The sequence below is a fragment of the Puma concolor genome, chromosome D1 (genome assembly GCF_028749965.1).
Source record: "Puma concolor isolate L17-30 chromosome D1, mPumCon1.1.hap2, whole genome shotgun sequence".
Lineage (NCBI taxonomy): Eukaryota > Metazoa > Chordata > Mammalia > Carnivora > Felidae > Puma > Puma concolor.
This window is the reverse complement of record NC_141676.1, coordinates 83,416,995-83,440,289: the sequence shown is the minus strand read 5'-3', so window position 1 is coordinate 83,440,289 and position 23,295 is coordinate 83,416,995. Positions and strand designations below refer to the sequence as shown.

Genomic DNA, 23,295 nt, shown 5'->3' with positions numbered 1-23,295 from the left:
AGCAGCACCACAAGCCTGGCAGTATGCAAGTATCCCAGACAAGGGCCACACCACTCCACAGTGAGTCCTCCTCCTGGGAGAGGGGAAGATAAGGTACACACCAGACTGACTGTGGCCCCAGCGGTGGGCTGGGGGCAGACATCCAGATTGAACTGTGGCCCTGCTCACCAACACAAGTTACTCCAGCCAGCACAGGGGAAGAGCCCTGCAGTTCTGCACCACTCCAGGGACTATCCAAAATGACAAAACGGAAGAATTCTCCTCAAAAGAAACTCTAAGAAGTAGCAACAGCTAATGAATTGATCAAAGACGATTTAAGCAATAAAATGGAACAACAATTTAGAATAAGAGTCATATAATTAATCGCTGGGCTTGAAAAAAGCATAGAGAACAACAGAGAATCTATTGCTACAGAGGTCAAGGGACTAAGAAATAGTCATGAGGAGCTAAAAAATGCTACAAATGAAGTGCAAAATAAAATGGAGGTGGCCATAGCATGAATTGAAGAGGCAGAGGAGGGAATAGGTGAATTAGAAGATAAAATTATGGAAAAAGAGGAAGCTGAGAAAAAGAGAGATTAAAAAAATCCAGGAGTATGAGGGGAGAATTAGAGAACTAAATGATATAATCAAATGGAACAATATCCTTATCATATGAATTCCAGAAAAAGAAGAGAGAGAGAAAGGGGCTGAAGGTGTACTTGAACAAATCATAGCTGAGAACTTCCCTGATCTAGGAAGGAAAAGGCATTGAAATCCAAGAGGCACAGAGAACTCCCTTCAGATGTAACTTGAATTGATCTTCTCCAAGACTTATTATCATAGTGAAACTGGCAAAATACAAGGATAAAGAGAAAATTCTGAAAGCAGCTAGGGATAAACATGCTCAAACACATAAAAGGAGACCAATAAGACTAGTGACAGACCTATCTACTGAAACTTGGCAGGCCAGAAAGGAATGGCAGGAGATCTTCAATGTGATGAAGAGAAAAAATATGCAGCCGAGAATCTTTTATCCAGCAAGTCTGTCATTCAGAATAGAAGGAGAGATAAAGGTCTTCCCAAACAAAAACTGAAGGAATTCATCACCACTAAACCAGCACTACAAGAGATCCTAAGGGGGATTCTGTGAGTGAAATGTTGCAAGTACCTGAGTACCAGACACATCACTACAAGCATGAAATCTACATACATCACAATGACTCTAAACCCATATCTTTCAATAATAACACAGAATGTAAATGGACTAAATGCTCCAACCAAAAGATATAGGGTATCAGAAGGGATAAAAAAAACAAGACCCATCTATTTGCTGTCTACAAAAGACTCATTTTAGACCTGAGGACACCTTCAGGTGGAAAGTGAGGGAATGGAGAACTATCTGTCATGTTACTGGAAATCAAAAGAAAGCTGGAGTAGCCATACTTATATCAGACAAACTAGACTTTAAATTAAAGTCTGTAACAAGACATGAAGAAGGGCATTATATAATAATTACAGGTCTATCTATCAGGAAGAGCTAACAATTATAAATATCTATGTGCTGAATACGGGAGCCCCCAAATATATAAAACAATCACAAACATAAGGAACCCTATTGACAAGAATGTGGTAATTGCAGGGGATTTTAACACCCCACTTACAACAATGGATACATCATCTAGACACAGGATCAATAAAGAAACAAGGGCCCTGAATGATACATTGGATCAAATGGACTTGACAGATATATTTAGAACTCTGCATCCCAAAGCAACAGAATATACTTTCTTCTCGAGTGCACGTGGAACATTCTCCAAGATAGATCGCATACTGGGTCACAAAACAGCCCTTAATAACTATAAAAGAATTGAGATAATACCATGCACACTTTCAGACCACAGTGCTATGAAGCTTGAAATCAACCACAGGAAAAAGGCTGGAAAACCTCCAAAAGCATGGAGGTTAAAGAACACCCTATTAAAGAATGAATGGGTCAACCAGGCAATTAGAGAAGAAATTAAAAAATATATGGAAACAAATGAAAATGAAAATACAACAAGCCAAACGCTTTGGGATGCAGCGAAGGCAGTCCTGAGAGGAAAATACATTGCAATCCAGGCCTATCTCAAGAAAAATCCCAAATACAAAATCTAACAGCACACCTAAAGGAAATAGAAGCAGAACAGCAGACACCCCAACCCCAGCAGACGAAGAGAATTAATAAAGATCAGAGCAGAAATAAACACTATAGAGTACAAAAAAACTGTGGAGCAGATCATTGAAACCAAGAGTTGGTTTTTTGAAAAAATAAACAAAATTGATAAACCTCTGGCCAGGCTTCTCAAAAAGAAAAGGGAGATAATCCAAATAGATAAAATCATGAATGAAAATGCAATTTACTACAACCAACCCCTCAGAAATACGAGCAATTATCAAGGAATACTATGAAAAATTATATGCCAACAAACTGGACAACCTGGAAGAAATGGACAAATTCCTAAGCACTCACACACTTCCAAAACTCAAACAGGAAGAAATAGAAAACTTGCACAGACCCATTACCAGTGAAGAAATTGAATCAGTTATCAAAAATCTCCCAACAAATAAGAGTCCAGGACCACATGCCTTCCCTGGGGAATTCTACCAGACATTTAAAGCAGACATAATACCTATCCTTCTCAAGCTGTTCCAAAAAATAGAAAGGGAAGGAAAACTTCCAGACTCATTGTATGAAGCCAGCATTACTTTGATTCCCAAACTAGACAGAGACCCAGCAAAAAAAGAGAACTACAAGCCAATGCCCCTGATGAATATGGATGCAAATATTCTCAACAAGATACTAGCAAATCGAATTAAACAGCATATAAAAAGAATTGTTCACCATGATCAAGTGGGATTCATTCCTGGGCTGCAGGGATGGTTCAACATTTATGAAAAGCCCACAGCTAATATCATCCTCCATGGGGAAAAACTGAGAGCTTTCCCCCTGAGATCACGAACACAACAGGGATGTCCACTCTCACCGCTGTTGTTTAACATAGTGTTGGAAGTGCTAGCATCAGCAATCAGACAACAAAAGGAAATCAAGGCATCAAAACTGGCAAAGATGAAAGCAAGCTTTCACTTTTTGCAGATGACATGATACTATACATGAAAAACCCAACAGACTCCACGAAAAGTCTGCTAGAACTGATACATGAATTCAGCAGAGTCACAGGATACAAAATTAATGTACAGAAATCAGTTGCATTTTTATACATTAATAATGAAGCAACAGAAAAACAAATAAAGAAACTGATCCCATTCACAATTGCACCAAGAATCATAAAATACCTAGAAATAAACGTAACCACAGATGTAAAAGATCTGTATGCTGAAAACTATAGAAAGCTTATGAAGGAAATTGAAGAAGACACAAAGAAATGGAAAAACATTCCGTGCTCATGGATTAGAAGAATAAATATTGTTAAAATGTCAATACTCCCCAAGTAGTTTACATATTCAATGCAATGCCAATAAAAATTGCACCCAGCATTCTTCTTGAAGCTAGAACAAGCAATCCTAAAATTTGTATGGAACCCCAAAAGAGCCTGAATAGCCAAAGTAAGATTGAAGAATACCAAAGTGGGAGGCATCACAATCACAGACTTTAGCCTCTACTACAAAGCTGTAATCATGAAGACAGCATGGTATTGGCACAAAAACAGAAACATAGACCAATGGAATAGAATAGAGACTCCAGAATTGGACTCACAAATGTATGGCAACTAATCTTTGACAAAGGAGGAAAGAATATCCAATGGAAAAAAGCCAGTGTCTTTTTTTTAAAAAAAATTTTTAACATTAATTCATTTTTGAGAGACAGAGCATGAGCAGGGAAGGGGCAGAGAGAGGGAGACACAGAATCCGAAACAGGCTCAGGCTCTGAGCTGTCAGCACAGAGCCTGACACAGGGCTCGAACTCACAAACTGCCAGATCCTGACCTGAGCTGTAGTCAGACGCTCAACAGACTGAGCCATCCAGGCGCCCCAGAAAGACAGTCTCTTTAACAAATGGTGCTGGGAGAACTGGCCAGCAACATGTGGAAGAATTAAATTAGACCACTTTCTTACACCATTCACAAAAATAAACTGAAAAAGGATAAAGGACCTGAATGTGAGACAGGAAACCATCAAAACCCTAGAGGAGAAAGCAGGAAAAAACCTCTCTGACCTCAGCTGCAGCAATTTCTTACTTGACACATCTCCAAAGGCAAGGCAAAAATGAACTATTGGGACCTCATGAAGATAAAAAGCTTCTGCACTGCAAAGGAAACAATCAACAAAATTAAAAGGCAACGAACGGAATGGGAAAAGATATTTGCAAATGACCTATTGGACAAAGGGTTAGTATCCAAAATCTATAAAGAACTCATCAGACTCCACACCTGAAAATACTCCAGTGAAAAAATGGGCAGAAAACACGAATAGACACTTTTCTAAAGAAGACATCCAGATGGCCAACAGGCACATGAAGAGATGCTCAATGTCACTCCTCATCAGGGAAATACAAATCAAAACCACAGTGAGATACCACCTCATGCCAGTCAGAGTGGCCAAAATGAACAAATCAGGAGACTATAGATGCTGGAGAGGATGTGGAGAAATGGAAACCCTCTTGCACTGTTGGTGTGAATGCAAATTGGTGCAGCCACTCTGGAAAACAGTGTGGAGGTTCCTCAAAAAATTAAAAATAGATCTACCTTATGACCCAGCAATAGCACTGCTAGGAATTTACCCAAGGGATACAGGAGTGCTGATGCATAGGGGCACTTGTACCCCAATGTTTATAGCAACACTTTTAACAATAGCCAAATTATGGAAAAAGCCTAAATGTCCAACAACTGATGAATGGATAAAGAAATTGTGGTTTATATACACAATGAAGTACTACGTGGCAATGGGGAAGAATGAAATATGGCCTTCTGTAGTAACGTGGATGGAACTGGAGAGTGTTATGGTAAATGAAATAAGCCACACAGAGAAAGACAGATACCATCTGTTTTCAGTCTTATGTGGATCCTGAGAAACTTAACAGAAGACCATGGGGAAAGGGAAGGAAAAAAAAAGTTACAGAGAGGGAAGGAGGCAAACCATAAGAGACTCTTAAAAACTGAGAACAAACTGAGGGTTGATGGGGGGTGGGAGGGAGGGGAAAGTGGGAGATGGGCATGAGGAGGGCACCTGTTGGGATGAGCACTGGGTGTTGTATGAAAACCACTTTGACAATAAATTTCATAAAAAAAATTAAAAAAAATAAACACGTGTGTATACTTTCATCATACTTCAGTAAATCACAATGAACATACACTTCCTCTCACTGGAAGTGAACAGATTGCAGTATGCTGGGATTACTGTTCACCCATACCTGTTGTCCCTTCCTGCAGAGAAGATTATGTTTCTTAGCTCCCTCAAAGGCAAGATTGGCCATGTGATAGACACTAACCAATGAAATATGAATGGAATTAAAAGATGCCATTTTCCAGCAGGCACTAAGTAAGTCAATATGATTCTGCCAATCCTGTTGAGGTCTGGGGAAAGAGGTCAAACAGCATACTCTGTCTCCAAGTTCCTGATGTAGGAGATGGTCACAAAATGTGGTATTTCTGAAGGAAGTGAAGGAAAATATATTCTGTAATGGAAAACACACAACCTCCTAAAGCCATGAAGAGGTTATTGCATTTAATGTCAGTGTTAATGAGGACTGAACAAAGCAGGTTCTTTATAGCTTAAAGGAAAATTAGGAACTCCAAAGTGTTCAACTGAAATATTAGTTGAAATGGTCCTTACAAAAACAAATCACATCATTAAAGGCTGATAATTTATCATCATTCTTCTTGAATGAAGGACAAGGCACTCCTGCTTAACAGTACAGAGTACCCATCCTATACAGTGGAAATACAGTAGTGAATCAGGACTCAATGCCTGGTTCAGAGCAGGCAGTCCATAAATGCTTATTAATTGATGGCTTGCTAGTTACTGGTTTGCATATAGGTTGTGCAGGTACCCTTGCTCATGATTTCTAGAAGGGTTAGAGCTTGGCTAACAAGAGAAAAACTTTGTCAACTCCTCCCCAGATCGTCTACTCCCTGTCCCATATCTCCCTGCTAAAGAAAGGGGCAGAAGGATATGTAAAATACAAATACCACCAAATTCCCAGGAGTTGAACACTATAATATTAATGATACTTGGCTTTCAGAGGTAGAAGTAGGAAACAAGCTAACTTAAAGAACTTTATATATTCAATCAAAAGTTAAGTGTAAACATCATTTTTTTCCCTCCGGAAACTATTCAGGGATAAAGCTTTTATTGAAATCCAAATAAAGTTTCTATAAATAAAAATAAAGGCAGTTTAGCAGCATAATAGCTATTAATCTGAACAGAATTCAAGCAGCCATGAGGAAATGAAAAAGAATAGTCTTCTATACAGCTAACAAAGCAAAAGTCCTTGTACCTTCAATTTCCTAGTAATTAAAAACCCAGCATGTCCTTACAGATATAATCTACTTGGCCTTACAGTACCTTCTCAGGGTTGACAAAACAAAGCAACACTTGTCTTTAATTTCTAATTCACTTTTCTAATCTGCCAATTCAGATTAAAAATCAACTTATCACAGATAACTAATATCATATTATCCATGGCTTGAAAGAAACAGAAAAAAGAAATGAGTGCATTTATTGGTGTTTGTGTCCCACACAACCTGTGTCCCACAGGACCATTTGTCTTCTCCCTGCTTCTTAGGAAGCAGTTAACTCTCCACAGCCCTGGCCCAACCTGTTATTTCTTCCTGATCTGCCCATGAAAAGTATTTGAACTATAACTCTCTTCCTGGATCTCAGTGATAGAAACAAAATTATTTGATCACAGGTGTGGGAGAGGATGTGGTGAGGAGGAGGATGTAACCCAGGGACATCTGAGAACTTCCAAAATTAAATTATTTAGACAGTAGTGTGCGGCTCAAAAAATTCATGACAGATGGCAAATGCCTAGGATAAGAAGAATGAGCTCAATTTTCTTTTCTTTATTGTTGGGGAGAACATGTTCCCAAAGCACACACGGGGAAAGTCACCGACAGACAGTGGCAGAAATTGAGAGTTTGGGGGAAATTCTGAAAGTATTTTCTGGTCCAATCATGAGGACATGTAGACATGTACATGAGGACTGAATGTTGAGTGACTGTTATTTATGTGACCAAATCATGACTTTCATTAGCAGAAACATCATTTGAAAGGACTTCTTTTTTCCCATTTACAATACCTGGAATAAAGTAAGTACACAATGGAATACTGATGAACCAAACTGCATGAGAGAATGATAATTTAGTACCTTTTCTCTCACAGTTCTCACTTTCTCCAGACCTAGGGTAGAAGGACCAACTGAAAAATCATCACACAAAACATGTTTGAGTGGGGACAAGCCTCAGGGTACCAACAGAGAATGCAGAGCAAGCAAGCCTAGGAAAAGTGACAACTGCCTCTATCTCTTTAACAACTAGTCCCAAGATGAAGATTTTGGGACATAGAAGTTTTTTCACAAAAAATAATTTGCTTCAAACAGTATGGTACTGGCACAAAAACAGATACACAGATCAACAGAATAGAATAGAAAGCCTGGAAATAAAGCCAACTTATCTTTGAAAAAGGAGGGAAGAGTTTACAATGGGAAAAAGATGGTCTCTTCAACAGATAGTGCTGGGAAAAATGAACTGCTACATGCAAAAGAATGAAACTGGACCGCTTTCTTACACCATACACAAAAATCAACTCAAAATGGATTAAGGACTTAAATGTGAGACCTGAAACCACAAAAATCCTAGAAGAGAGCACAGCCAGTAATTTCTCCAACATTGGCTGTAACAACATTTTTCTCGATATGTCTTCTGAAGCAAGTGAAATAAAAGCAAAAATAAACTACTGGGACTACATCAAAGCAAAAAGCTTCTGTAGTGCAAAGGAAACAACCAACAAAGCTAAAAGTCTACTGAATGAGAGTATATATTTGCAAATGACAATCTGATAAACGGTTAGCATCAAAAAAATATACAAAGAACTTATATAAGTCAACACCCAAAAACAAATGATCCAATTAAAAAATGGGCAGAAAAGGGGCCACCTGGGTGGCTCAGTTGGTTAACCATCCAACTTCAGCTCAGATTATGATCTCATGGTTTGTGGGATCAGATCCCACACCGGGCTCTGTGCTGACAGCTCAGAGCCTGGAGCCTGTTACAGATTCTGTCTCTGTCTCCCCTGCTCATTGTCTCTCCTTTTTCTCTCTCTTTCTCAAAAATGAAATAAACATTAAACATTTTTTTTTTTAAAAATGGGCAGAAGACATGGACAGACATTTCTCCAAAGAAGACATTCAGATGACCAGCAGACACATGAAAAGATATTCAACATCACTCATCATCAGGAAAATGCAAATCAAAACAATGAGAGATCACCTCACCCCTATCAGAATGACTAAAATAAAAAAAAAAATACAAGAAACAACAAAAGTTGGCTAGGATGAGGAGGAGAAAAAGGAACGCTTGTGCACTATTGGGTGGAAATACAAACTGGTGCAGCCACCATGGAAGATAGTATGGAGGTTCCTCAAAAAATTAAAAATAGAACTACCCTATTACCCAGGAATCACACTACTGAGTATTTACCCAAAGAATACAAAAACACTAATTCAAAAAGATATATGTGCCTCTATCTTTATTGCAGTATAATTTACAATAGCCAAACTATGGAAGCAGCCAAAGTGTCCACTAACAGATGAATGGGTAAAGAAGATGTGGTATATATACAGAATGGAATATTACTAAACCATAAAAAAGAATGAAATATTACCATTTGCAACAACATGGATGCAGCTAGAGAGTGTAACGCTAAGTGAAATAAGTCAGTCAGAAAAAGACAAATACCATATGATTTCACTCATATGTGGAATTTAAGAGAGAGAAACCAAGAAACAGACTCTTCACCACAGAGAACAAACATGGTTATCACAGGGGAGGTAGGTGGGGAATCAGTGAAATAGGTGATAGGGATTAAGAAGTAGACTGTGATGAGCACTGGATGATGTATGGGTTTACTGAATCACTATATTGTACACTTGAAACTAATAGAACACTGTATGTTGACTAGACTGGAATTAAAACTTAAAAAAATTGAACTACCCTCCAATCCAGTCATCATATTACTGGGTATTTACCCCCCAAATACAAAAACACTAATTCAAAGGGATACATGCACCCATATGTTTACTGTAGCATTATTCTCAATAGCCATATTATGGAAGCAGCCCAAGTGTCCATTGATTCATGAATGAATAAAGAAGATGTGGCATATATACATAAAATGGAATATTACTTATACATCAAAAGGAATGAAATCTTGCCATCTGCAATGACATAGATGCAGCTAGAAAGTATGTCTAGTGAAATAAATCAGTCAGAGAAAGACAAATGCCATACAATTTCACTCATACGTGGAATTTAACAAACAAAACATAGGAGAGCAAAAGACAAACCAAGAACCATTCTCTTAACTACAGAGAACAAACTAGTGGTTACCAGAAGGGGGTGATAGGTGAAATAGGTAAGGATGATTAAAGGAAGACTTACCATGATGAGCATTGAGTAATGTATAGAATTGTTGAATCACTATAGTGTACTCTTGAAACTAATATAACACTGTATGTTAACTCTACTGGAATTAAAATAAAAACTTAGTGAAACAAAAAAAAATTGTTTTTTTGAAAGTGGGCTCAAATATGGAGAACTATTGGTGTGTTATTCTTTAACAAAACATACCTAATGGTATAGCTTGAGGGAGAGTTTAGTTCTAATCTTACCTAATAATATCTGTTTAATAATGATAATAGACATTGCTATTCTCAAAGTGTATGCATTCCCAAAGTCTTAGAATTTCAAGAAAAGAATACTGTAGCAAGCATTTTTTACAACCAGAAAAGCATTTGTGGACCAATTTTTCAGTTTTTGTACTTGATGCTTTTTTGTTGTTGTTAAGATGAGTTAAACTTTCCTTCTCTACTGAATTACAGGCTAGTCTTATTTGCAGCATCTATAGTTCAAAAACCACAAAGTCCTGAGATTTTTTCACGTTAGGTTTATAAAAAATAGTCTCGTAACAGTGAAAGAATAGTTTTACTCTTCATTTCATAGTATATCTTCTCTGTATATTCACAGTATGGCTCTATTTTAGGATGCTAGATAGTTTTTGCTCTATTACCATTAGGCTTTTTAGTGAAAGCACAAACGCAACCACTTTTAATGGTTGACATTGAAAACACATTTTTACCTGAGTTTTTATATTTTACTATCCTAAGGTTCATTATTAGCCTTATCAGTTCAAAAACACAAACACATCCCATACAAAACTGAGTTTCCAAAGGATAGCTAGAGCATTTTATGATAAACAGAATCCATCTGAATTACCAAAGCTATAAAGATGCATTTCCCAATTTGGCAAATGAATCAAGACTAGCACTGGTTTCAAATAACAACTGAGAAGTTATTGATGGAAATTGACATAATTCCACTCTGGAAAGTAGTCAAATGTCTAAAAGGAACACAGAGATCTCAAAAAAACAGGATGATATCTAGAAAAATGGTAGAAGAGGTGAACATAAAGATAAAAGCTGCTCTGAACTCCCAATATGATGAGGTTGCTTGATTAATTCAAGATTTAAAAAAGAGGTCTGAGAACTTCACCATCACTGGAATATAATTTTAAACTGAAACAGGTAAAATTCTGGACATGTTGCTAGGAAGAAAACATGACACTTCTTTCAGGTTAAAAAGGACCATATGCTTGAATCTAGAATACCATTAAGCGTTCACGTATATCCTGTAAGTTGTTAAATCACTAGTAAAATAGTGGTATATTGATAAGACACATGATAAAAGAGATAAGAGGTAAGATTACCGTCTGACCAGAGATTCAAAGTTCCATTAATACATTTTAGACTTTGATGTAGTAAAACATTAAAAATTACATGCAAAAATGTTAAATTCTGAGGACCAGGAAAGCCTCTCAACTTGTCTGAGAGGCAGGTCATTTCAGGGAAAGGGACTTCATTGCATGTTGGGTTGAGGAATGTTTAGAAAACCTTGTTCACCTACGTTATCAATACCAAAATGTCTACCCCTCAGCTGCAGGGAGCTTATTTCTAAAAGGTACATTTAATCCTGTCCTCCATTAGCCAGAGTTTCTTTTTATTGATGGTACATGCCATTGTCTTGTCTTTTCAATAGAATAGTGATTCTCTTTGGGTGAGAAAATCTGAATCTCCAAGAATGTGGAAAAACAATCAGAAACAAGGATGATTTTGGATAAGTTGACTTTATGTCCACATAGTAAGACCTCTTGAAATCACTACGTAATTTTGTGTGTGATTTATTTAGAATGTTTAGAACAGTTAAAGGGATATTAATTTCAGCATTTATAAGTCAATTTATTAGATTACAGAAGATACCACAGGTTTAGAAAGATTATATTAGCCAGAATCACAAACTTGTTTCATTAGGGTGCTGCATTTGGGTGAATAAAATTTACTAGTTTTGTAATTATAATTTGTATGTCTAAAAAAGCTTCACTGATTAAATGTATAAATGGGGGAATTCTATCAAAGTTATAAAAACAAAATGAAAACATTTTTAAAAATTAGGATATTTATACATAAAATAAGATCTGTACATTGATTAAAAATAGGCTGAAAGAAAAAAATACAGCTTAAGATAAAATAATAAAAATAAAACTTGAAACTAGGGTTAAGATTTATAACTTTGAGCACTACATACTAATGAAGCAAACATAATTATAATATTCTTTTCTATCATCAAAATCTTCCCTTGGGCAACAAAAGCCTACTGGTACTCAGAGCAACAGTAAAAGCAAATGTGTGCTGAGCACACATCTCATGGAAGGCCTGTGTTAAGTACTATGAAGAAGGCTACAAGGTTCTGTCACAAGTTGCTCAGAGAACTAATAAGTCGGATACTAAAACACTATACCAAAAGCAAAATGTGAGAAATGACACAAACACATGGACTGTAGGATAGCTATTTTTCTGAAAAAAACCAAACCAAAACAAAACAAAAAACATTTTATAATTATAAATGATGGCATAGTGATGTTTCAGGTGGCTAAGGCTACCAGAAAGTAGATTTCTGGAAAAGTCTTTAAGGCACTGAAGAAGCATGATGCCGTTTCATAACAGCATAAGAACATGTGACAACCTCCTTATTCAAATTTTCTAATTATTTTACAGACCCTAGTTTCCAGAAATGCATTACTGTTCAAATATATTCTCACTGACTTGACCACGTCCCTATTTAGAGCTTTATTCAATACCATATATAGGTTCAGTTTTTTCCAAAAATTCATCCTTGAGTAGTTCATTTGAATCTAAAAGAACTATCTTTCTTTTGAAAGAAACCAGTATATGAAAAATGAAACCAGTATTAGAAAACACATTTCAAACTCTACTCAAATGCAAATTATACAACATATTGCTCTTTAGGTAACTATTTAGAATGAACATTTGGTACTTATCTGTTGGTTAATATTTCTGTGATTAGATGTAAGCAGGCAATGAAGATTTTATACTAATCACTTTCCTTGATTTGCAATAAAGAAATGCAAGAGTAAAAACCGGAAATAATTTTCCAAGTCTCTAACATTAGGAGTATCTTTTTTTTGAGAGAGACAGAGAGAGAGGTAGAGACAGAGGGAGAGAGAGAATCTTAAGCAGGCTCCACATTTAGCATGGTGCTCGACGTGAGACTCGATCTCACGACCCTGAGATCATGACCTGAGCCAAAATCAAGAGTCGGACACTTAACCAACTGAGCCACTCAGGCATCCGAGGGGTATTTTAAATCATGCTTTTTCTTTTGATAATTTCTGAAATTAATCACTAGGAAGCATTTCATTCATTTAAAGTAATAGGTTTTTTCATACACTTAATATTTATGATTTTCAAATGAACGCTTTCCCAGTTTTTATTTTTACTCCTTTCTCAGTTGCATTTTATTAGCAATTTAAAAATTAGCCTGTTTTAAAAATAAATTTAGACATCATGAGAGAAAGTCAATTGAGTTAAATAAAACTTGAAATTGCTTTAGAAGATGTATACATAACCTTAGAAATAAATATACAGACTAATTTTAAATGTCAAATAATCTGACTACATAAGGTACATATGAAAATATTCTAAAATAACCAAGGGTAAAAGGTGGAAAGAAGGTAGCAGATGATTAAGGAGGATTGAGAATGTTATGGAAAAACACATAAAATGTGTTTAATAAGAATGTTTTGCTACTAAGGACTCAGCAATTCTACATTGAGAAAACAGGTTTTCCTATATATCCCATGTGTTATGGACAATGTCTTATAACATCACACTCTTGGGTACAAAGTATTCATGTCTTCAGTCTTGTCAATGGCACAGAGAAACTAAAATAAAGAAGCCCTTACTGCCATTAAAAATATTTTAAAAATCAACTAAATATCAATTGCTTCAAATCTCTTCCTGGGATAAAGCAAGGTACATACCTATAAGTAAATAAACACCAAATAAGTAAAAACTAATTTTGGTTACTCAAACACCAGTAGTTTAATGCCTTTGACTTGAGAAACTTCTCTGAATGAAAGTTTTAAATTTGCTTCACCATCAGACTTATGATATGTTTCTATTATTTTCCCAGAATTAACTCTTAATATCACATAATACTTTTGTGATAAAAAAGAAAAAAAAAACTATGATAAAATTTTAAATAATTATTAAAGTGACTTACTTTCTTCTTTCTTGCTAATAATGGCAGGCAGGGTGTAAATCTGAAAAACAAAGGAAGTCTGATCAGTTAATGACCCAGCACAGAAACAGGGCGATATTGGTACAATGATACACAAAATGAGTATCTTGATTTCAAGATCTTACAACTAGTATGTCCATAGAGCCATTTCCCTACCCTATCAACCAACCTTGCTTCCCAAGCCTTTCCATCATGGCTATCCAGCCCTGGGCAAAGTTCTAGCGCTTTCCATTTGATTTATGTATCTCATTCTATTACCCAACATGATGCATAGTATGTATTCCTTCTTCAGGAAGGATTTCATGACAGATTTTACCAGATTGCTGCTTCCTCAAATTATCTCCTTAGCATTTTGTTCTCAACACGTACAAGCTTAACTTGTACTTGAGCTATCACATTGTCTTCTATATTTGCTTTAGGTCACGGCTTACCTCTCAACTATTAGTGGCAAAGAGTCAAGTCCTTTTGTTTTACTTTTTAGTCTGTAATTGGCTGATACTTTTGTAAGTTATAATAAAATTAAAACATAATAAACACTATAAAGAATAGGCGCAGAGTCCAAAATTTTTATTATTAAACTCAATAGGTGTAAAATGACTACTTCTAATTGCTATAAAATTTTCCAGATGCTTAATCATACTTTCTGCACCCATTTTATTGTGGATTGGTAACAGTTTGAGGGATGGCCTCAAAGCCTAGGGTCCACACTTTATATAGTTCTGTTGTTGCACAGGTACTCTGCACCAAGGTTGTTCACAAATTATTTGCCAACTAAAGGATAGTTTTCAATGGATAGGGCAGGGCCTCCTATTTTCTCTGTGTGCTCATACCTCCAACCATCCAATGTGGTGTTCTTCATAAAGAAAACAGACAGTGATCGATGATTTATTCCTTTTTACATCAGCCTCCCTAATAATTTTAAGTAAATTATCATGGCCACATCAAAATAACTATTAAAACAGTGAAGATATGGACGGGAGGGAAAATGTCAAGCCACAAGGCAGTTTTACCAAATGAGACTTTTTTTTTAATATGAAATTTATTGTCAAATTGGTTTCTATACAACACCCAGCGCTCATCCCAGCAGGTGCCCTCCTCAGTACCCATCTCCCATCCCCCATCAACCCTCAGTTTGTTCTCAGTTTTTAAGAGTCTCTTATGTTTTGGCTCCCTCCCTTCCTAACCTTTTTTTTTTCCTTCCACTCCCCCAAATGAGATTTTTAAACAATGATATAGACCACAGGATTAGTTCTTACCCTAAACCTTTGCTCATCACACTGATCATAAAGCCTAACACAGGCCTTGCAAAGAGTGAGGACTTTATTATTAACTGAATAAAATAATCAAATCAGTACAGCCAAGTTCATGGTAAGTAATTTGTTAAAAAGTAATTTTAGGATTTTAAATTAGTCCTGGAAGTTATCCTGAGAAACAAATTAGAAAGTTGGTGTTATGTACCAGTGAGACAATACCAGAAAAACAGTAAGAGTCTCTACTCCTCTGATTTGCTGTATTAATATTTTCAAATATACTACAGACAAAAAATCCAGATATACTTTGTAATTAGAACAATAAAATCTAAAAAAAAAAAATTAACATTTATTTTTAACATTATTTATTTATTTATTTATTTATTTATTTATTTATTTATTTGAGAAACAGAGCAGGAGCAGGGGAGGGACAGAGAGAGAGGCAGACAAAGAATCCGAAGCAGTCTCTAGGCTCTGAGCTGTCAGCACAGAGCCCAACACAGGGCTCAAACCCATGAACCGTGAGCTAAGCTGAAGTCAGACACTTAATCAACTGAGCCACCCAGGTGCCCCTAGAACAATAAAATCAAAATTCTTACTGGTTCTTTCCCATCCATGGCTTCGAGCCAGAGTTTCCGATTAGCTTCTGAGAATGCCTGTAATGTGATGATTCCATGCCTATTAAAAACAAATGTTTTATATATTTAATTTATTCCTGTTATGTCTTCACCCATTTATTATTTTTTTGTGGTTTTAAAAGTAAAGGTAAAATTTTAAGAAAAAGCAGGAAAGAAAAAAATGAAAAGAGAGGAAAAAAAGAAAAGAGAAGAAAAAAAGAATTTAAAAAATGAAAAGAAAAAGACATGGTTCCTTTTAGAAAAATTACTATGAGGAGACACACACACACACACACACACACACACACACACACACACATTTTTAATTCTAATGGTTGCAGGTAGTAAAATCACTGGTTTAGGTATGACTGCCTGAAGGAGGCTAGTTTCAAACTCTTTCCTCTGAAATGGCCAAAAAGCATTCACCAAAGTCCAGAACCACCTAAACATTCTCCAATATTAGAATGATTAAGATTATGACCCCAATGTGGTACAATCTAGTCACTAAAAATAATTTCAATGAGTATATAGTAATATGAAAAGTTTCATACCATACCTAGTTAATTATTAAGAAGACATTAAAACCAAAGTGTTTATCTATATCATGATCACAATATTAAAATTAATTCATTTAAAAACAATTTTTCCCATGTACCCATTCTGAAATAGTTACTTGAGGATACATACACACTTCAAGAGAGAAAGTAAGAAAAGGGAAGGAGGAAAGCAATATAAGACAGAAAAAGACAGGAAATCCAGAAATAGTAAAATTGATCTAGTTAACTGCAAATTATCCAGAAAATAAATTTGAACAGGAAATTAAAGGGCTCTGTGAAGAGATACACTGAGGAGGAAATTTCATTTAAATATTGTATGATTAAAAACCAGTATGACTTAAAACTGTGACGAAGGCATATTATGCCTTGTGTAAACAGGAAAATAGATCATTGGAATGACAGGAAAAAGAAAAATGTATGTGAAGATCGTGATCACTTGATCTTAGAAAATCTAAGCCACTATAAACAGAAATAATAAAATAATAATCAATATTCATTGGCTGTTTATTATGTGCCAGGCACTATGTTGTAAATGTTACCTTTCTTATCTCATTTTATCCTCATAGGAACCCTTTGAGGTGACTACTTATTATCCTTATCCTTACAGATGAGCAAACTAAAGCAGAATTTAACAATGTGCCTCAGGGTTACAGAACCAAAAAGTGCTGCTGAAATAAAGAAAAATTACTAACATGTTTGTATTTGTGTACATAGAAAATACAGAAGTTCCTACCACAAACTATTAAAACCAATAAGGAGCTCAACAACTATGCTGGGTATAGATTGATATATTAAAAAGATTAATAGCCTTTCTATCCATGAGCCTCAAACATTAGGAAAAAAATATATACTAATGAATTCTATTCAAAATTGCAATAAAATGAAGAGACAAGAATAAATCTAAAAAAAATATGTAAAATATTCAAAAAGAGTTCAACTGTCCATCAATTAATTAACAACTTCAATGCTACTCCAAATCAAAAACCCCAAAGGATTTTTGTGGAGACAAAGGGAAACTTAATAAGCAGATTCATAAAACGCAAAACCACAGGGCCAAAATATTTAATACAATTAAAAAAAAGTTTAACGTTTATTTATTATTGAGAGACAGACACAGAGAGTAAGCAGGGGAGGGGCAGAGAGAGGGGGAGACCCAGGCGCCACTATTGAAAGAAGCATAAAAAATGGGGGCCTTGCCCTACTGAGTAGTTATAAGCGACATATATGTAAACTATAGTTTATAAGAGTATATAGAGTAAGCATTTTAAATAGTGCATTCACACAAAGCTACAGTATTCAGAAAAGTATGGTAGTAATGCAGGGGAAGAGAAATAGATTGTGGAATAGAATAGAGAGAAAGAAGTATATCTGTCCATATTTAGTTTCTGTTCTTCTTGTATTGATACAAGGAAAAAAAAAGTAGAGCTAAATATCCCCATTAGATTATAAACTCACATGTGCAACATTTATGTCTCTCCCAATGTCCCAATGTCCAGAACGGTGCTCTGCCCAGAGGAGGCACTGAATTTCACTGGCTGAAGGAAACTAATGGCATTCCCAGCTGTCTTATTATTCCTTGGAAGCAAGGCTACCAGGCTTCAAAAGTCCACAAAAAGGCTTACCCAGGCATGGTGAACAATGTTGTCAGGATCATTCATAGTAAAGGGAACTCAAGTCCACCACAAATCCCTTAATGTAGTCATTTATGTTGATTTCCCAAATTCTTCTTTGAGTGATGTTGCTTTTTGCTAGCATTCTGTGTCTGATTTATTTATTGAATGCATCATGCAATATATATTTGTTGAATAAATACATAAAAGAATGAAATAAATATGCATACTGTTTTTAAAGACTGAAAAACAAGTACCTGTATACTGTTTCATACTTATATCTAAACACAGAAACAAATAATTTAGCATATTAAAAATATAAAGTAAAAATAAAACCTCAAACCTTTCAATTACTTCTATGTCAAAGCAGAATCGTTTGTCAATTGAATCTGTCTTCCGTCGGATACAAGATTTCAATTTAAACATTTCTGGTGAACCAGTAACGAGGCCATTCTGAAACAAGAAGAGGAACACATTATTGACGTGATGACAAGGGCAACTGAAAAATATTAAATATGCCATCTAAGGTTGCTTCCATTAAAATGTTAATTTTTAAAAAAAGTTAACTTAAAGGTTATATATAAAGGTCATAATCACATCCTGTCCTCTGAATACAGACTTTTTGCCTAATGTTAACTGCTCAATTATAATACAAACTGTTTTTTAATAAATTAATCACATATATTCATATTACTTAAATAATTTTGTGGCATGCCTGTCTAGTGGTCTTAAATACTTAAACTTATGTTAAATAGCTCTACAATGTACATTGTTTAGGACTTCAGATTTACAGAAGGTGTTATATCACAGTTACCTTAATGTCACAATTAGATATACAGAATGCTTGTCAGGATACAACACTGTTGCTCTGAATCAAATGCCCAAGGTTGCTAAGAGATTAGTATTGTTTATCTGTGTGTGTGTGTGGGAGGGGGCACACACGTGAGCAAGTATGTGTGCACGTGTGTGTGTGTGTGTGTGTGTGTGTGTATTAAAGTCTTATAGTATTAAATGATAATTGGTTCAAAGTCTCAGGAGAGCTACCAAAATAATACATTTCTAGTATTTGCTTGCTATAAATGTATGGCTTTCATACACAACACATGACTGCTCTGCTGATAACCAACTGCTATTCTACTAGTGAAACCACAACTGTTTGGATAAGATCCAACACAAGCTGAAGCTGTAAGAATTCTCTTCTATATACCTGAGACACCAGTCACCTTAAGGGGAATGTTTACCTAATGTCTGGTTAATTCTACTATCTTTGGTTACAAAGATCATAGATTTATTTATTAGCAGAAGTTTGGCTTGGTCTACTTGTTAACAGCTCACTGACTGTCACATAAGCGGGCTTTCAGGCAATATCTTTTCTTATGAAACCTTTAAAGTACAAACTAGCATGATTACAGCACTTAACTTCTCATGATGGCAGGAATTGAAGGTTACTTTTGCTCTGGTATGTTCTCCTTTATAGTCTGTCTCTCCATTTGAATTATTAGACTCTATTGAATGCCCAAGCACAATAAGTTTCAGCTGATGTATTTGAGTATATACCTAAGTTAGATCAACATTTACCTCTGCTATGATCTATACCACAAATTAGCCAGGTGAGTCACTTACCTCGATTTTCTAATCTTTCAAAATAAGGCTAGACTAAATAATCTTTAGGATAACTCTCAGCTCTAGGATTCTTAGATGATATGGCTTTAAATTATCTAATTCTTAAGTCCAGTCACTTGCCATATTCATACCATAACTCAAAAAGATTGTAACCTCTACACAATAAAGGTGCTGCACTCTGTAGCAGTAGCACTTCCTTATATAAAGTACACTTTGTTCTATATTGTTCACTAGCCATGCGAGACATTCAGTGACCAATTTACTTTTGGGGTAAATGGGCATCAATTGATTCTTCTGAGAAAGTTTGCTGGCCAGCATTTCAGTAAACAGCACACAGTTTAGAAGAGGAAGCAGCATGCAGGGGCAAAAGGCAGCCTCCCACAGAGGCCACCTGGAGGAAAGATGCAGAGTCCTTGAGCCTGGTCCAGCCACCGACAGTCTCTACTGGGCTGCCAGCTACAAACAACTCTGCTGCCAGGGATATGGGAGGACACCTCTGTGGTCTCCTGAAGGATCCCTACATTGAACTCCACTCTTATAAACATTCCATGAGGAGATAAAGGAAAATCCTGGCCACTCTTTCAAGTCATCAAGATCACTGAACTTTGAGAAGACTTTTTTTGACTTTTTGATTTTTAAAAATTGTTTACATGTTTATTAGAAAAGCAAGCAAATGTGATTTTTTTTTTGCTTTGTTTCCATTACTTAACTAATAAACTCAGTTTTTTAAAAAAAGAAAACTCACCATTTTCCCACTGGATTTCATTTCTGAAACACTCATTGTAAATGTTTTACTTCCCTTATCATATGTACAATAATGTTTAATCCATGTAAAACCAAGCGGCCCTGATGTAAGGAAACAAACATTACAGATTGTTAATAAATGATTTATGTCTAAGTTTGTACAGTTTTTGAGGCTATGATACACAACTGAGTATCTCCATAGGCCATGAAAGTTTAGAATATTTACTGTGAGAAAGGCCAGTGTTGGGGAAGAGTGGTATGGGGTAAAGTGTCTTGGAATCAAACGTGGCTTTACTTGCAGCACTGATACTCTTTTGTAGCTCAAGAGTTACATTACCTCTGAATTTCAGTTATCTCAGTAAAAGTGACATATCTTACATTCCAAAGAGGTAGGAACAATGAGAAAGAGCCTGAGTTACTATAACTGATATCCTTACTTATATCCTTGTCCTTTACTCTCAAAACTGCCAGAAACTCCACTAAAACTTTAGCCAGGTCATTTCATCCACTTTGCTTATAACCCTCCAGTGGTTTCCCACTTCACTCCAGGTAAAAACCAAACAGCTGGGGTGCCCAGGTGGCTTAGCAGGTTAAGCATTCAACTTCAGCTCAGTCATGATCTCACAGTTTGTGAGTTCAAGCTTTGCGTCAGGCTCTGTGTTGACAGCTGAGAGCCTGGAGCCTGCTTGGGATTCTCTGTCTCCCTCTCTCTCTGCCCCTTCCCCGCTCATGCTCTGTCTCTCTCTCTCTGTCTTTCTCTCAAAAATAAACATTAAAAGTATGAATAGTTCAAAAAGGACTTAAAAAACAAAAGACGAAGAACCTATTACTATACACAATGGCCCTACATGTTCTGGCCCCTCATTACTGATCTGTCCTCGCATCTTAGTACCTTCTGCCTTATATACTCTGCTCTAGGTATACTGCCCCTCTCCCTTGCTGATTATTGAACAGAGAGAATGCATTTCTACCCCACGGCATTTGTACACCCTGTTCTTCTTCCAGCCTGAACTACTTTTCCTTCAGTTATCTGCATGGTTTGCATTGTTACTTTCTTCACATCTTTTCCTAAATGACACCTTTATAATACAGCCTTTCCTGCAGAGATATCTAACATCTCAACACTCTTACCTTGATATTTCTTATATCTCTCTAGCTTTATTTTCTTCTTGGCATTTATCACTATCTAAAACATGATAAGTTTTATGAATTTATTCTATTTATTGTTTGTTTCTGCCACTAGACTATAAAGCTCTATACAGCAGGAACATGTGTTGTTCTGCTCACTAGTTAGTATATTCTTTTCTTTTTTCTTTTTCTTTTCTTTTTTTTTTTTTTTTGAGAGAGAGAGACAGAGACAGAGACAAAGAGTGCACATGTGAGTGGGGGAGAGGGGCAAGGAGAGAGAGAGAGAGAGAGAGAGAGAGAGACAGAGAGAGAGAATCCCAAGCAGACTCCACACTCAGCACCAAGTCTGATGCGGGGCTGGATCCCACAACCTTGAAATAAAGAATCAGAAAGAAAGAGAGAGAGAGAGGGAGAGAAAATCCCAAGCAGACTCCACACTCAGCACCAAGCCTGATGTGGGGCTCGATCCCACAACCCCACAATAAAGAATCAGATGTTCAACCAACTGAGCCACCCAGGCGCCCCTTACTAGTATATTCTTAATCCTTAGAACAGGCCCAGACATTAGCTGTCTCTCAATAAATACTTGACAAATGAATGAAGGAATTAATCATTCATCTTTCTAAGACCTCATTGAACTTGGAGTTATTTCCTCTTACCACTAATCCGAAAAAAGTGAACTCAACTCCTTAAAGTAAAAATAACTTTTAATTTTCATTTAAAAGAAAGCTATATATGTATAGTGCTCATTTTTACCCCTATAAATACTGTGCAACTCTTTCCCATAGCATACCACATTATTCTCCTATATTCTCCTTAAGGAATTAGATGCTGCTGCTTCACCAGGAATAGGGATGCACGGTGATTTAATTTTTCCATGACTAAGGTAGAAGACCTTCAGTTTTCCCACAGAGAAGCCAATTATCCTGTATTCAAAAGCCAGAGTGGGCTAATTGGGTTGAAAATGGAGTCCGTTTTCTCTACAACTTCTCCATCTAGGCTCCCATCCTGCTTAACACCTGGATCTTTCTAGCAACAATTATGTACAATATTATTGCTGGCTTAGTTTCATAACCATATATTTAAAAGTGAGAAATTGTAATGTAACAATGTACCACTTGATAAAAGTGTTTCATGAGCCATTTGAATTTTTTTTCTATAATAACAGTGCCCTTGGTGTCATATTTAGCTTTAAAATACTTAAACAACTCCAGAGTTAAAATTATAGGGTATAGCTATATACTTTTTTAATCATAAAGGATTATTGTAATAAACTTCAATTCTGTTTTAGGGCCATTTCACGCTACAATACTTAAGCATACTTGTTGATAATTCTGTTACATGCAGTATAAAATACTTAAAGGCTTAGAGCTGATTAGTGGAAGTGGCTGGATGAAAATACTTATAGTGACTTTATTAATTAAGAAGCAATTTATGAAGCAATATTAGCAATAATTTTTAAATAAAACTACTGTAATGCTCTGATGACATTTTATACCTAAATTGTTTTTTCCTGCCTCCATCTGAAGTATAGAACCTTGTGTATTTAATCTTCAAGTTTGTTGTACACACATGCTACTTCCTTTAAAGTTGCTTGGCACTAGGCCAGAGCAGAGCAGATGTTCTTAGACAAGAAATTCTGAAGTCCTTTAAAAAAAGTGTGGGAAAATAAAAATTTATTTTATCTCTACTGTTGCAAAATAAAACAAGCTTAATTATCTTACCCACTAATCATCTGAGGTTGCTCAGATGATGTTTGTGGAATGAGAGAAAATAACATTCACTAAATACCTACCAAGCGCCAACATTTTATCTAGAAACTTCTAAAGTCAGACATTATATAAGACTGATGCACACTACCTACTGCACTGAAGAGGCAGGTTAAGTCAGACATTATAAAGAGGATTTTACATA

The 23,295-nt window shown here is 35.9% G+C and overlaps 1 protein-coding gene across 2 annotated transcripts in view; it reads right to left on the bottom strand.

Moving 5' to 3' along the window:
* The window catches only part of ARHGAP42 (Rho GTPase activating protein 42), a 325,984-nt gene that overhangs the window by 47,693 nt on the left and 254,996 nt on the right, over positions 1 to 23,295 (bottom strand). For both annotated transcript variants that reach the window (XM_086678623.1, XM_086678622.1), the window contains exons 9-12: positions 20,255 to 20,355; positions 18,230 to 18,339; positions 15,702 to 15,780; positions 13,835 to 13,874 (exon numbers count right to left, since the gene is read on the bottom strand). In XM_086678623.1, coding sequence (XP_086534749.1) covers positions 13,835 to 13,874; positions 15,702 to 15,780; positions 18,230 to 18,339; positions 20,255 to 20,355 — 330 coding nt within the window. The remainder of the gene's footprint in view (positions 1 to 13,834; positions 13,875 to 15,701; positions 15,781 to 18,229; positions 18,340 to 20,254; positions 20,356 to 23,295) is intronic.